The sequence below is a fragment of the Ictidomys tridecemlineatus genome, chromosome 9 (genome assembly GCF_052094955.1).
Source record: "Ictidomys tridecemlineatus isolate mIctTri1 chromosome 9, mIctTri1.hap1, whole genome shotgun sequence".
In the NCBI taxonomy this organism is placed as follows: Eukaryota; Metazoa; Chordata; class Mammalia; order Rodentia; family Sciuridae; genus Ictidomys; species Ictidomys tridecemlineatus.
The window spans coordinates 53,310,979-53,326,676 of NC_135485.1; the positions used below are offsets into that span (position 1 = coordinate 53,310,979).

General features: G+C 38.6%; 1 protein-coding gene across 2 annotated transcripts in view; it reads left to right on the plus strand.

The window, feature by feature from the left end:
* The first annotated feature begins 1,185 nt into the window (after positions 1-1,185).
* The window catches only part of Mob1b (MOB kinase activator 1B), a 69,174-nt gene continuing 54,661 nt past the window's right edge, over positions 1,186-15,698 (plus strand). Inside the window, exon 1 of one of the 2 annotated variants that reach the window (XM_078021392.1) lies at positions 1,186-1,518. Coding sequence is in view for 1 of the 2 variants with exons in the window: in XM_005333265.5 (XP_005333322.1) it covers positions 1,505-1,518 (14 nt within the window). In the remaining variant the exon portion in view is untranslated. The remainder of the gene's footprint in view (positions 1,519-15,698) is intronic. The other variant, XM_005333265.5, reaches the window with a different exon arrangement.

Consider the following 15,698-nt stretch of genomic DNA (forward strand, 5'->3'; position numbering starts at 1 on the left):
GGGGTGTACCGGGGTTTGAACTCAGGAGCACTTGACCACTGAGCCACATCCTCGAATCTATTTTATATTTTATTTAAAAGCTGCTGGGAGTACAGGTGTGTGCCACCGTGCTCGACCTCCTGTTTTATTTTGAGCCTATAAATCTTCTCGAATTATCCCAGTGAATAGCAGGCTATTCCAGAAATAGGAGTAGATTCCAACATTTTTTTTGTTTAATAAAATAACATAACTTATCATACCAATAGAATATAAATCCTTGTTCTGGGCTCCTTAATTATGTGAGACTGAAAGTCCCTCTATAAGTAGGATTGAATCATTTCTACCTTCTAGGAAGTTTTGTGTATCACTGCTTATAATGGGCTCCATTAATTAATCAGTGTGGCCACTGATGACTAGGCTACCAGGCTGGAGTTAAAGATGGACTGACCTCAGCTCTCCTTGGCTATCTCAGTTTCCCCAGCTGCTCAAGACAGCCTAGCTTGCCTAGTAAGTGACTTACCCTAATTTCCTCCTGATTCAGTGTTTTAAAATGTGCCTATAAAAATAACAGACACCGGGGCTGTGTTGTAGCTCAGTAATAAAGCACTTGCCTAGCAAGTGTGAGGCACTGGGTTTAATTGTCAGCACTGAATATGCATATAGGTTGTAGCTCAGTAGTAGAGCACTTGCCTAGCAAGTGTGAGGCACTGGGTTCAATTCTCAGCACTGCATATAAATAAATGAATAAAATAAAGGTCCATCAATATCTAAAGAACAAAACAAAACAGATACCTTGAAAATCCACTTAGTCCCTTTCTTCTATTTTGGCAGGACCACACCCAAACCATTCCAACCTGGCGAAACTTCCTCCTATTTTTAAACACCAGCTCAAGCAATTCCATTACTTTTTGTCTTTTGTTGGGCACTCACTTTGGAAAAAAAAAAAATCTCTGGTGGTAATCTCATCACTCACTACAGGACCCTGACATCCTGGAGTCGAAGCCCACTTCCTCCCTGACTGCTGAAGGGCAGCTGAGAGGCTCCGAGCATTATGCCCCGACCCTTAACCCAGCTGACAGGAGAACCCAGGGGCCGCAAGTGGCCTGGGTTGTAAAGGTGACCAGAAGGTGAGGGACGGCGGACCGCAGCTCCCGCGGGGGAGGTGGGCGCCGCCGCTCTCGCGAGAGCTCGCGGGGTTGGGGCGGCGGGGGGCTGGGGAGGACTTGGGGCAGCTGCTCCGCTACGGTTTTCCGAGGAGCCGGCTGGCGGCCCTTTCCCCGCCTCCCTTTTCTTCCCCTCCCATTGAGTGATTCAAGCCGTGCGCTTCCCACTTCCGCCCCCTCTGCCTGCCATTGGAACTAGCAAAGCTGAGCAAGTTGCGACCGCCGAACTGCTGGCACTCCCCTTCTCTTTCTCGCCTCGTCTTCCTCTCGCCTTTTTCTTTTCTTCTTTTTTCCCTTTTTTGGGGCCGCCACCTCCGCGAGGCCTCGCGACCGCCGAGCCCGAAGCTCACGCCGCGGCCAACATGAGCTTCTTGTTGTAAGTAGCCAGGCCTTGTGCGCCCGCTTTGTTCCGGCGCGACCTGGGCCGCGGGCCCCCAGCCGCCACCCGCGCTCGGCCCAGCCGGGTTGGGTCGGCCTGGCCCAGCGCCCGCCCGGCCCGGGCGTTCCCGCCGAGCCGGGCTCCGCGGACTGCCTGACTGCCGCCACTCCGCCACCTCCGGCGTGCCAGGGCCCTCTGGCCCTAAGGAGCCTCTTTCCCCCGTGTCTGCGTCCGGATTTCCCTGTCATCCCAATCTCTGCCTTCGCTGTTATTCCTCGGTTGCTTTGCACGCTCTTCCTAGATGCCTCCTACTTTCCCGCATGACAGGTGTCCCACGCATGCTGGGTTGCCTCTCCCGGTTTCTGCTGCCCACGGCTCTTTTCTGGGTCTCAAGCATAGAAGATGGATCGTTCTTTTCCCCTTCACCAGGACCCTTTTAACTTTTCTCTTAGATCTTAGGGGTGGGAAGTCGGGATGACAAGTCCTGTGGTGGTAACACCGAAACAAGGCTGCTTGCTGACGGCTTGGGGACATGGGAAGGCCATCTGGAATAGCCCCTTGTTTCCCTGAGGCACCTCTCCTCCTTCCCTAACGAGTACAGGTTTTGTCGTTTAGGCCACCACCAAATAGGGCCTCGAGAGTGTGCCCTGGGTTGATTAGGTCCAATAGGGTGTTGTTTTGCACATCATCTGTTAATGCACCAGTTTTAGCGTTACATTAGTGCTGGTCACTGTATCACTTATCTTTTATTCCAGACGAGTTTTGGGCGAGGATGGGGCATCGGGGTGGGGAGGGAGAAGCAGAAAGATGGGATGGTCAGATATGGTTATGGAGGCAGCAGACAAACCTCAGGTCCTCGAAAATCAAGGGTTATACCCTGAAGAATAACTCCTTTGAAGACTATTGTGATTCATCCACGTGTTTAAAAAACTAATAAAAAACTTGGAAGCTGTAAACCCACCATATACGCTCCTTTACTGCTGTGGCAAAAATAGCTTTTAAAGAATATTTTCTGTTCAGGTTACTCTTTTCTCCTCACTTCTCATAATTTTTAGTCATTGGTATCTGAATCCTAAGTACTTAATTCACCCTTATTTTCATATGATTACATTTAGAAAATTAATTCTGTTTTAGGGTGTTTAAGCAAAAATGAGCTACCATAGAAAGCTAAGTGCCCAGCAGACTTACTCTTATTTCCAGTAGGCACAAGGGGCATGTTTTGCATTATTCTGCCTGATACATTTGAACTAGTGATCTGAGGTTCATCCTAGAAGTTGATTCTGATTTTGTCAGATTGAGGTAGTGCTAGATCAGGGTACTGGATGTCTTTTATTCTTTGTTTTGTATTTTAATTCTAATCAGTATATCCAGATATCTCAGCTTGAAGATTCTCATCTTGAATGTAATTTTACATTGCCTATATTCTATTCTCAAAAATTCAAAAACTGAATTCAAAATAGCAATGTAGATAATGTTCATGTATGCTGCCTATGGGAACTTATAGACTAAATTTGTCCAAGCAGGCAAGAGCCATATTTGGCTGAAACTGGGGAATGGAGAAGGTTGTGGTGCTATTTTCTGAATATAAATACAATAATGTTGTACTTATATACATGACTTGGTATTGAATAGATTCAGAAATGTGTTGGGTTCATTAATTTCTCCTGAAAGATATTAGCTACTTAAGAAAATCTTGCGGGCTGGGGATGTGGCTCAAGCGGTGGCGCGCTTGCCTGGCATGCGTGGGGCCAGGGTTGGATCCTCAGCACCACATACAAACAAAGATGTTGTGACCACCGAAAACTAAAAAATATATATTAAAAATTCTCTCTCTTTAAAAAAAAAAAAGAAAATCTTGCTATAATATATGTATAACACCATAGAGGGTTTGCTCTGTTTGGGGTACAAATTTTCAGACAGGTCACATGTAGCAGCTAATGTAATTTCAATGTATTTAGCGCATGTGCTTGACAATAAAAAATAAAACAACATAATCTGTTAATCTTAGTTTTGCTTTTGTCTACTAGTAGTTTTAAATCCAAAGTGAATTCATTGGAAGTGAAAGAACAAAGTTTTGTTTGTTTGTTTATTATTTGGTATAGTTTCCTGAACATTATTTCTGTACCAACAGATAGCAAAGAAAGTTAAGTACAAAATTTTTCCTTCAGGGGGGCTGGGGTTGGGGCTCAGCCATAGAGCACTTGCTTCCCACGTGTGAGACCATGGGTTTGATCCTCAGCACCACATAAAAATAAATAAGTGAAATAAAGGTATTGTGTCCAACTACAACTAAAAAATAAATATTAAAAAAATTTCCTTCAGTTCTTAGAAGATTATTGGGAAGGCTACTATAAATGGCTAGAGCAGAGGAAATAGGTCAGTGAGAGATAGGGTTATAGAGGAGATGAGTCATAACTCTTGAAGGCTGTAAGATAAGAGAATTATTGATTTAAAAAAAGAGCTTTCACTGTGTCAGGTACTGATGCCAACACTGGTTATTGTGACAAGACAGACAAAAATCCCTGTTTTAGTGGAGCTTGTATTCTGGTAAGTGACCAATAGTAATTATAGTTGGAAGAAAATTATAAAGATTATGAAATAGAGTTTAGCAGGGTGAAGAGGTTTTAAAGTAGGGAGTTATGGTAGCTTAAGATAATAATTCTCAGGGGTGCCCAGATATCTGCAAGACTAATACCTTTGTGTAGCTTTTGTACAAATGCTCAAGATAAGTTTACATTGCGTATGTGTATGTGCACTGCAAAGCTTTGGTTTTGCTGCACACTGGCCTTTGTATATCTTCAAATTAAGCTAAAATCCCAGATGGTGGATACAAAAACATCATAGGAATTTAACTTAACTTTGTATATTTAAATCTTTAAACACATCCTCAGCATTTGCTGCAAGCCAGACATTGTGCAAGATGTGGGGACTACAGAGACAGTAGATATCAAAGTCATCACCTATATTGATGTAAAATATAATCAGGGGGCCCAAAGTGTTGGGAACAGTTTTGTTCTGTTTAGGTTGTAGAAAGGTTTTATGGAAGAAATGGGTGGTATTTAGTGGAAGGTGAATAAGTTCTCTAAGAGAGCAAGGGGAAATGGGACGTTTCTGTCAAAGAAAACATAGTTGAGGCATGAAATTGCCTGTGAATTGTCCATTTTCCAGTTTGTACAAGAAGCTGTAGAATTTTGAAGTTAGATAGGGTCTACCAGTAGCATAGCCTATTTACCTTTTTTTTCTAAAGAGACAAAATGATCAATTTAAGATTGCTAACCTAATCATTGATTTGGAACCCAGTCTCTTAAAAAAAGTTTTCCTTTCTTGACATGTTATGCATATACAATATAGGGAAATTTAAGATCAATTTTTTAGCAATCATTCAGAAAGTATATTAAGTATTCTCTTTGTTTCTGGCATTGCCTTTTCTGAATGATGGGATTCCACAAAAACGGTTGACATGGAAGAGACCAAGGTGTGCTTTCCTAGTGAATACTACTTGGTTAGAATACAGTTAAAATTAATACTTGTAAGTGGAAGTTTTAAAAAAGGTGATCTAGGGGTGAGAATAAATGTAAACCAGGTCTATTTCTTCTTTTTTTCTTTTTAAAGAAATTTTTAAATATATATATTTTAGTTGTTGATAGACCTTTATTTAATTTATTTACATGTGGTGCTGAGAATTGAACCCAGTGCCTCACACTTGCCAGGCAAGTACGCTACCACTGAGCGACAGCCTCACCCCTAAACCAGGCCTATTTCTCTACAGGAAGAAATACAAATGTGTTGGGGAAGGAAGGAAGGAAGGAAATATTTATTGAGCACTTCCATTTGTCTTTTATCACACTAGCAACTTAGGAAAAGAGACCCAGGATTTCAGTCTAGTTTATATGTGTCTGTCTGTTTCCCTTTCTTCCCTCTACTCCCTTTTCTTTCTCCCCCAGCCCCACCTGCAGACAACAACAGCAAAAACCAAAGCAATATCTTTGTGAATGATTTAACTGATTTTAGTGCTTCAGGGTCCTCACTTGTAAAATAAGTTGATAATAAATAATAATACCTTGCTGAATGCCAGGCACTAAGTGCTTTACATAAATAATGAACTCAGTTCAATAACTAGCAGGAATCCCATTTTATAAATGGGGGAAACTGATACAGAGAAATTGCCTTATGATAATGCAAATAGGCCTTTTTCCCTTCACCTCTCCTAGGCCTTGTTTTTAAGAGCATTCTATGTTTCAGTGCTACCAGGTGTCATTGTCACACTACTGGGATCTTTTTTCTGAGATTCACCAATTCAGTAGTAGAAGAGAAAGTAGAAACTTATGTAATACTTTAAAATTATTTTAAAAATGTTTCCTTTATTCCTTTTTTTTTTAATATTTTTAGTGATGGGGACTGAACTTGGGCCTTATGTATGCTGAGAAAGCACTCTATCACTGAGTCTCAACCCAGCCCTTACCTTCTATTTTTAATGTAAAAAAGTAAACTGTTGAAGATATCACAAAATACTGATAGAAAAGAAGGAAATACAAATAATTCATAATCGTACCTTCAGAGTAACTATAGTTCATATTTTAGGATATAACTTTTCTTAATCTTTTGTCACATTATACATATGGATAATTTGTCACAAATATACAAATGTGGGCTGCGGATGTGGCTCAAGTGGTAGCATGCTCGCCTGGCATGCTTGCGGCCCGAGTTCGATCCTCAGCACCACATACAAACAAAGATGTTGTGTCCACTGAAAACTAAAAAATAAATATTAAAAATTTTCTCTCTCTCTCTTTCTCTCTCTCTTTCTCTCTCGCTCTCTCTTTATACAAATGCATCTCTACTATATCTAGAACATGTTTTTCACTTGTAAATTTCTTATAGCAGTACATATACTTTGACAACATCATTTTGAGTGTCTTGACCAAGTGTTATCCTTCTGTTTTCTTATCTGACAAAATTATTTAATATGTTTTTTTGGGGAGGGGGTAGTATAAGTAAGTATAGTCACCTTTTCAGATAGTAGTTTGGGGAATTGCAGATACCTGATTTACTTTTCTCATCTAACATAAAATTGTTTCTGTTTGATATTCCTGAGTATAAAGTCAACATGTAATTACTACTACCATTATTGACTTTTTCCCCTAACTGCAGTTGCAGGGTTTTTTGGGGGTGAGGGTGGGTACCGGGGATTGAGCTTAGGGGCACTTGGACCACGGAGCCACACCTCTAGCCCTATTTTGTATTTTATTTAGAGACACGGTCTCAGTGAATTGCGTAGCGACTCGACTCACTTTTTGCTGACAATGATTTTGAACTCACGATCCTCCTGCCTCAGCCTCCTGAGCCACTGGGATTACAGGCATATGCCAGTGCACTCAGCAGTTGCAGAATTTTTGTATTTTGTATTTTCCAGTTTATAAAACACATGTAGTATTGCTCTTCAATTGTATATTTGATTAGGAGGTAGTGAGGCAAAATGGCTATATGTTACTTCTTTTTAATTTTTTTGGTACTGGCGATTGAACCCAGCGGTGTTCTACAACTGAGCTACGTTCATAGCCCATTTTAATTTTTGAGACAGGATCTTGCTAGTTTACTTATGGCCTTGCTAAGTTGCTTAGGCTGGCTTTGAACTTGATTTTCCTGCCCAAGCCTCCCTAGTAGCTGAGATTGTAGGTGTATACCACCTGGCTTATATGTTATTTCTTGAAAAATATAAAATAATGGAACCAGTTAACATAATGCCAAATCAAATCCTGTAGAGAGCTTTTAAAAACTCCTTTTTGTCTCACATTTCCATTTTTGTGTTTACTAAATGTATTAGCTTTGTCTTACTATAAGGAAATACCTGAGGAAACTTACTTATAAAAAGAAGAGTTTATTAGTTTACAGTTTTGGAGGTTCGAAGGCATGGCACCTGCGTAGGCTTAGTTTGGTGAGGGCAGCAGGTGGCAGTGGTGGGGCACACATGCAGGAGCAAAAATTCACATCTCAGGACAGGAAGCACAGAGAAGGAAGGAGCAGGTGGGGTCCACCTTTTAAAGGCACACCCCCAGTGATGTAAGGACTTCCCAATTGCCCCTTTTCCAAAGGTCCTACTGCCTCCCAGTAGTGCCACTGAGAGGATCAGTCCTTTAGCATGTGTACGTTTGAGGGACACTACCCATGTTCAGACTACAGCACTCACCTAAGACTATTTCTTTACAGTACATATAATTAAATATAAAGTGTAGATATAAAATCTGTTTATTGCAGAAATGATTAAAATTTTACTTTGAAAGTTTTCCAAATTCAGTAGAGAATAACAAAGAATTTCCATATATTCCTTTTTCAGAGACCCCATCTGTTGCACTAACAATGTTATCCTCAACAAAAGGATCCAATTTGAATCATTTTTTTTTTTTTTACTCATTTACATGTCTTTTGCAAATTCCTCTCCATCCCTTTCAGTTCTGGGAGTGAAATGAAGATCCTTACACATACTAGGCTAGTGCCCACCACTGAGCTACAGCCTTAGTCCTGTAGTATTCTTCAGCTGAAATATTTCCTCAGTCTTTCCTTGACTTTAATGACCTTTACTGCTTTGAGGAATACTGGTCAGTTGTTTTGTAGATTGTCAGCTCAATTTGAGTTTGTCTGATGTTTCCTTGTGCATTTAGATATTTGGGGCAGGAATATCATGGAAGTGATGCATATTTTTCTTATTTCATCTTATCAGGTACACATAGTGCCTACTTGTCCACTATTATTGATGTTAACTTTGGCAGTTTGATAAGGTATCAGGATTCTGCCCTTTAAAGTTATTTTAGCTTTTTTTCTCTGTAATTAATATTTTATGAGATATTTTGATACTATGTGTAATAATCCTTATTTCATTTTCACCAATGGTTTTTATTTCCAGTGAGACTTCTTGTTTGAAATTATTACTATGATGATCACTAATTTTGTAGTTGCTTCTGAATTTATTTAGCAAGTACTTTTATTGTAAGGAAGAACTTATTTTTCTTCCCATTAATTTATTTACAATATCATTTTGTTTTATGATCTTAATGTTTTTGTTCCTCTAAAATTGATTCATTAAAATTTTTTTTACCATTCATTTTTAAATTCTTTTTTCCCTTTTAAAATTATTTATTCTAATTTGTTATACACGATGGCAGAATGCAACTCATTTCATATTACACATATTGAGCACAATTTTTCAAGTCACTGATTATTTTAACACCATTTGTGTATTTTAACACCATTTGTGTATTTTAACACCATTTGTGTCTTCATATATGTACTTAGGGTAATGATGTCTAACTCATTCCACCATCATTTCTACTCCCTTACCCTCCCTCCTCTTTGCCCTACCTAAAGTTTCTCCATTCGTCCCATGCTCCCCCTCCATCACCATTATGAGTCAGCATCCTCATATCAAAGAAAACATTTGGCCTTTGGTTTTTGGGGATTGGCTTACTTCACTTAGCATTATATTCTCCAACTCTATTCATTTACCTGCAAATGCCATGATTTTATTCTCTTTTAAGGCTGAGTAATGTTCCATTGTGAGTATACATACCAAAGTTTCCCTATCCATTCATCTACTGAAGGGCATCTGGGTTGGTTCCACAATTTAGCTATTGTGAATTGTGCTTCCATGATATTCCTGCCCCAAATACATTGATAGGCTGTGTCCATGTAGTATGCTGGTTTTAAGTCCTTTGGGTATAAGCTGAGGAGTTGGATAGCTGTGTCTGATTCATTAACATTTAATCACCAATATGTGTATAAAATTAGAAGGTAGGGCCTTTGGAGGTGATTAGTACCCTTATAAAAGAGGTCTGGGAGCTTGTTAACCCCTTTGCCCTTCTGACACTTGAGTACACATAGAAATGTACCACATTTAAGAAATGGGCACTTACCAGACACTAAATCTGCTGATACCTTAATCTTGTATTGCTCCGCCTCCAGAACTGTGAGCAATAAGTTTTGGATTTTGTAAATTACCCAGCCCAAACTGACTAAGAAAATGTGGACACATAATTCCTGTTATTCAATGAATTAGACTCTTAACTACCTTTTATGTTATTTTGATGCTCAAAATTGTTAAAGTTCTGGCTAGTGGAAACTATTCATACTGAGTCTGTGTCCTTTTGACTTGTTTCCTTCCTTTTCTTTCCCTTTTTCAGCATTAGAAATCAAACTTTACTACTGAGCTACATCTCCAGTCCCCCTTTTTAAAATTCCACTTTAATTTTTTAAAAAAATTTTTAGTTGTTCATAGACCTTTATTGTATTTATTTATATGTGGTGCTGAGAATTCAACTCAGTGCCTTACATATGCTAGGCAAGCATTCTACCACTGAGCTATAACTCCAACTAATTTTTATTTTAAGACAGTATCTCACTAAGTTACTGAGGCTGACCTCAAACTTGGAATCCTCCTGCCTTAGCCTCCTGAGTAGCTAGGATTACAGGCATGCTCTACTGTGCCCACCTTGTTTCCCTTTTTCTAAGGGTACATTCTTACTTCGTGGAACAAGATATTCCATTTTAACTGATACTTTCTCTGCCTTATTCTAGGATATGACAGTTTAAGAACCTGTTCAGTGGAGAATAGTATTTATTTAAAAGAGAGAGGATAGGGGGAGGGGGAGAAAGAGAGAGAGGAAGAGAATTTATTTATTTATTTTAGTTATTGGCGGACACAACATCTTTGTCTGTATGTGGTGCTGAGGATCGAACCCGGGCCGCACGCATACCAAGCGAGCGCGCTATCACTTGAGCCACATCCCCAGCCCCGAGAATAGTATTTAGAAACCAAAATCTAGGTGATAGATATGCTTATTACTATAGATATGTTGCTATTCCTACGCCTTCTTATTGGACACTGCTAGAGAATACATACCCACATGCATTTATTTCCACATTTTAAAAATCTTTATCAGTATCTGTTTTTTTTTTTTTTTTTAAAGAGAGAGTGAGAGACAGAGGGGGACAGAGAGAGAGAGAGAGAGAGAGAATTTTAACATTTATTTATTTTTTTCTTAGTTCTTGGCGGACACAACATCTTTGTTGGTATGTGGTGCTGCTGAGGATCGAACCCGGGCCGCACGCATGCTAGGCGAGCGCGCTACCGCTTGAGCCACATCAGTTCAAACCAGTCTTACCTATTTCAAACCAATAGCATAGGGTTCATTCTACCTTTGCCATTTCCATGTGTTTTTACTTCCTCCTTTATTATTTGGGAAATGTGATACTTATGCACGTGCATATGCTATTGCTTGCACACTCTCTATACAGACACACACACACACACACACACATTCTCTTGACCTTGCCCAGCTCCTCTCCTTGGGGCATGAGTGGGCCCCTGCTGCAGCAATTTTAGGATGAAAGCAGTGTGAGACTTAGTTATGTATGTACTTGTGTGACAGAGGTCAGTTTTTTTTTTCCTTAATATAATCTTGTGTTTAGGGCCAATACTCTAGGAATTTTGGAAGCATTAGAGATACTGAATATAAAAGGCCTCAGTTCAATAAATTGTAGTTATATACAATAGTGATACCAAATTTAAACAGTGTGATGATTAATGACAACCTTTTTTGAACAGTCACCATTTCTGATTACTTAAATTATAGCCAATTTCTGTAGGCTTAGTATGGTACATACCAAGGGTACTCTGATTTTCTGAGGTTAGAACTTAGAAACAAGACTTGAAAGGGAAGCAAACATTATGTGGGTACTATTCCTAATTATGTCACAGCCAAGTAGCCTTATTGCTATTATTTGTAATGGAAAGGTTAAATGTTCTTTTATTACTACTCTTTTTTACCTTTCTGCCTAAGTCCTTTTGTTGCTCTCAAATTAAAATTTGATGAGAATAGTTCAGTAGTTGTACTATTATAGTATCGAGTATTAGAAGTATTTTTTTTTTTTTGTATGTGTTGCTTTGTCGAACTAAGTAATGGTATAACATGAAGAATAAATAGAAATAGTAGGGGGAAAAGTATTTTAAGGCAATTTTTCTGGCATCTCTGTTGCAGCTCAAGTTCCAGACTGATAGGGCACTATGACCCTCTTGCTCTTTAGAGAACCCATTTGTGTTTGCTGGAGCCCTGTGACATTAGATTTAACTATTGAAATCGTTCTCTGTAAAAAATTCCCCTGGTTTTCACTCATATACATGTGGTTCCATTTCTACCATCACTTCCCCACACCCTACCAAATATTCAATTGGCTCTTATTTTAAACTCTTAGAAATGGAAATTTTGAGTTAATGAATATGAGGAGGCTTGCTGCTTGTATCATTAATTTAATGTTATGGACTCCCTTTTTGGGTTTTATCAGTCAAGACTTTTCAGCCCTTTAATCAGTCCTTTCAACCTTATTATGTGTGTGTGTGTGTGTCACACACACACACCATACACACATGCATTTTTGAGCCTGAGTCTTGTTTTGTTGCCTTGGTTGGCCCTGATCTCCTGGGCCCGGTGTGTGCCACTGTGCCTAGCTAACCTTTTCAGTTTATTTAAAAAATGGTAAGCCATCAAGAATGAAATTAAAAAAAAATTTCTAATTGTAGTTAAAACCAGTCTTTACCAAAATATATATTTCTAAATGGCTAGACATTTGGAACCAAAATATGTCTTAATTGAGTTCTGTCAATTTTTAGCTTTCTCTCAAGTGGGAATATAATTATAAGGAGTTGAGACTAAATTGTCTAGTGATAACTATAATTAGAGATATCTTTACCTTTTTTTATGTCATTTGACATTTAGGAAAAAAAAGTACTTTCATTTTATGTGGCAGAAAACTGTTCTTGGCCCCCTGATGACAGAAGGCACCCCCAGACTAAGGGTATCGACATTTCTATATAACTATAATCCTTGAGAAGTGTACTTTAGACCCTTAAAATGTGGAGTTTCAGCACCACCTACAAGTATGTTAGAAATGTAAGATTTTAGGCCTCCAACCCTGGATTAGAATGTGTTTTAATGTGATCTTAGATGATTTGAAAGATCTTCCAATTACTCAGCAGTAAATGATGGGTACCTGTATATTGATTTAAATGATTCATTAACATTTATGTAGAAATTATTTTAAAACTTTTTTTGTAGTTATCTGTGGACATAATACCTTTGTTTTACTTGTTTATTTTTATGCAGTACTGAGGATCGAACCCAGTGCCTTACACGTGCTAGGCAAATGCTCTGCCACTAAGCTATAGCCCCAGCCCCCTATGTAGAAATTCTTCTTTTTTTTTTTCAAATATACTTCTTTTAGTTGTTGATGGAACTTTATTTTTATTTACTTATAGGCGTTGCTGAGAATCGAATCCAGTGCCTCACACATGCCAGTCAAGCACTCTATCACTGAGCTATAACCCCAGCCCTGTAGAAATTCTTTAAAAATGTTTTTTTTTTTGTTAACTATTATTGCTAATTTCTAATTCTGTTGATATATGTTCAGGGTATGTAGCCTTAATGTTTCCTGCTTTTCAGAATTTATTGACTATTTTGTAATTTCATACACAATTATAGTCAAAGTCTAGACATCCTTTATGTTTGCTTGTTGGATACATTCATATACAAACCTATTGTATACAACTCATTGTGTTATCTAAGTTCTCTAGCTTTTACTCAAAATAAAGAAGAAAAATCCTTGGAATTGAAATTCTTTTTTTTTCTTTCTTTTTTTGGTACTGGAAACTGAATTTAAGGGTGCTTAACCACTGAGCCACATCCCCCATCCTTTTTAATTTTTTTAATTTAAGGCAGGGTTCATTAAGTTGCGTAGGGCTTCCCTAAGTTGCTGAGGTTGGCTTTGAACTTGTGATCCTCATGCCTCCGTGTCCCTAGTCACTGAGCCACCATCCTTGGCAAATCTTTGGGATTCAATATAAACTTACCTTTGTCCTTGACAGGAGTCTTTTGAGGCCCCTTAGTGGGCCAGTCTAGGTCCCCTGTTGCCTTTGCATACTTGTAATTATAATTTCACCTTCTGGACTGTTTTGTGAGAGTTTTTTTTTACCATTTTATTTTATAGCATGTGAGGATACTTCTTGGCAAATTTATTTATTTACTTTTTTTTTTTAAAGAGAGAGATAATATCTTTTTTGTAGATGGACACAACACAATGCCTTCATTTTTATGTGATGCTGAGAATCGAACCCGCGTCCCGCCCATGCTAAGCTAGCGCTCTACCACTGAGCCACAATCCGAGCCCTATTTATTTACTTTTTGATTTAATATTAATTTTGGGGCACTTAACCATTGAGCTCCATCCCCAGGACCCCCCCTCCTTTAAAAAAATTTTTGTTGTTTTTAGTTGTAGATGGACACAATACCTTTATTTTTATTTTGTTTTATTTTTATGTGGTGCCTGGGGATCAAATCCAGTGCCTCATGCATGCTAGGCAAGCGCTCAACCACTGAGTCACAACCTAACCCCCCCAGCCCTTTTTTTGTTTTTTATTTTGACATGGGCCTTGCTAAGTTGGTAAAGCTGCCCTTGAACTTGGATTCTCCTGCCTTAGGCTCCTGAGTCCCTGGGTAACACACATGTGCCACTGTGCCCAGCTTATTTATGTACTTTTTAATTAACTGAAGATTGTCATAGAAGAGTGACCTATCTATGAGTGAGACCTGGGTTTCAGAGTCGTTGGTTTGTCTCTGATATGGGACCTTGGGCATATGACATAATTCCTTAGCTTCAGTTTCCTCTGTATACTGGCGAAAGGAATGCTTACTCTGTTAGGTCAGTGTGTGTATTGAATGACAATAATGTTTTATTAAATGAAAACATTTAATAAAACAAAGAGTCCTGTTTGTAAACACTGTCATCATCCTTGCTTGTGAAATTCACAAGCCTACTTCTGAACTTTTTCACACTTTAAATTTTGTTTAGCTATCTTATGAACACTTAGCATTATTGCATAATGCATGAAACATTTTTGGACACCTCCTATGTATAAAGTCAAGGGCCAGGTACTAGTGGAGATGGGGATGGGGAGAAAGTAGGGCTTCAGAAATAAGTAAGATGTGATCTCTGTCTTTGAGAATCTTAAAACGAAGACCAGCATGTTATGTGGATGAACTTTTATTTTTTTAATTTTTAAAAATTAGTTGTAGGTGGACAGCATGCCTTTGTTTTATTTGTTTATTTTTATGCAGTGCTAAGTATCGAACCAAGTAGCTCTGCTACTGAGCTATAGCCTCAACCCCTGAACAAACTGTTTTGAATAGTTGTTTTAATTCACTAGTTTCAAGTTCACCTTTGGTGGCTAAAGATCCTTGATGTTTCACACAAATGTACAAACTTCTGAATTAGATGTATATGTTCAGTAGTTGCAGCCAATATTGATAATAGTAATAAAAATGTGTATAGTATATTAATTTATTCAAAACAGGAGGAATTTTGCAGATTTGTGCTTCTGTATTTTTAGGTAGAGACAGTTTTTATTGGGTGGATTCAAGGGCCTATTTTGCTTGTTCTTGGTGCTGCTGCCACTGCTGCTTATCTCTAGCACTGAGTTGTTTTTTTTTTTTTTCTCCTTAAATAAGGATAGGAGGTGGCTGAATCCTTTGAACCACCCCCTTCCTTCAGTTCATTTGGGCTTTTCAGGTAAAGACTGGAATGGGCTGAAAATGTTTGGCCAAACTCCAGGCAGAGGACCTCCATATTGTTTGCTTACCACTCACTCCAGCCTCATCTGTTCCTTTGTACAATGACTTACCTCTTTAACTGTACTCAGCTATTTTATTTGCATTTTTTTCAACTTGAATTTCTCCAAAGACAGCCTGCCTTTGTAAATGCTATTCCTATTATTCTAGCTAGACTGCTTTTCTCCTCATACCCATTTTTTTAGTTTAGGATCAACTCTTTTCCTGGCCTGTATCCCTTTCAGTTTGTTAGATACCATTTCCATGCTCTTCATAGTCCTTATTATATCCTTTTTTGAAAAGATAACTGTGATCCCTGTTCTGTGGATCCTTTGAAGTTGCAAAAACTATTTGTTTTTTACTTAAAAAAATTTTTTTGTTGTTGTGCTGGGGATGGGACCTAGAGCCTCACACATGCTAGGCAGATGCTGTACCACTAAGCTACCTCCCCAACCCTTAATACCTTTTGTTTTTAATTGTTACCTTGTAGCATAGTGGCTAGTATAATTTATATAGCACTAAAAAAAC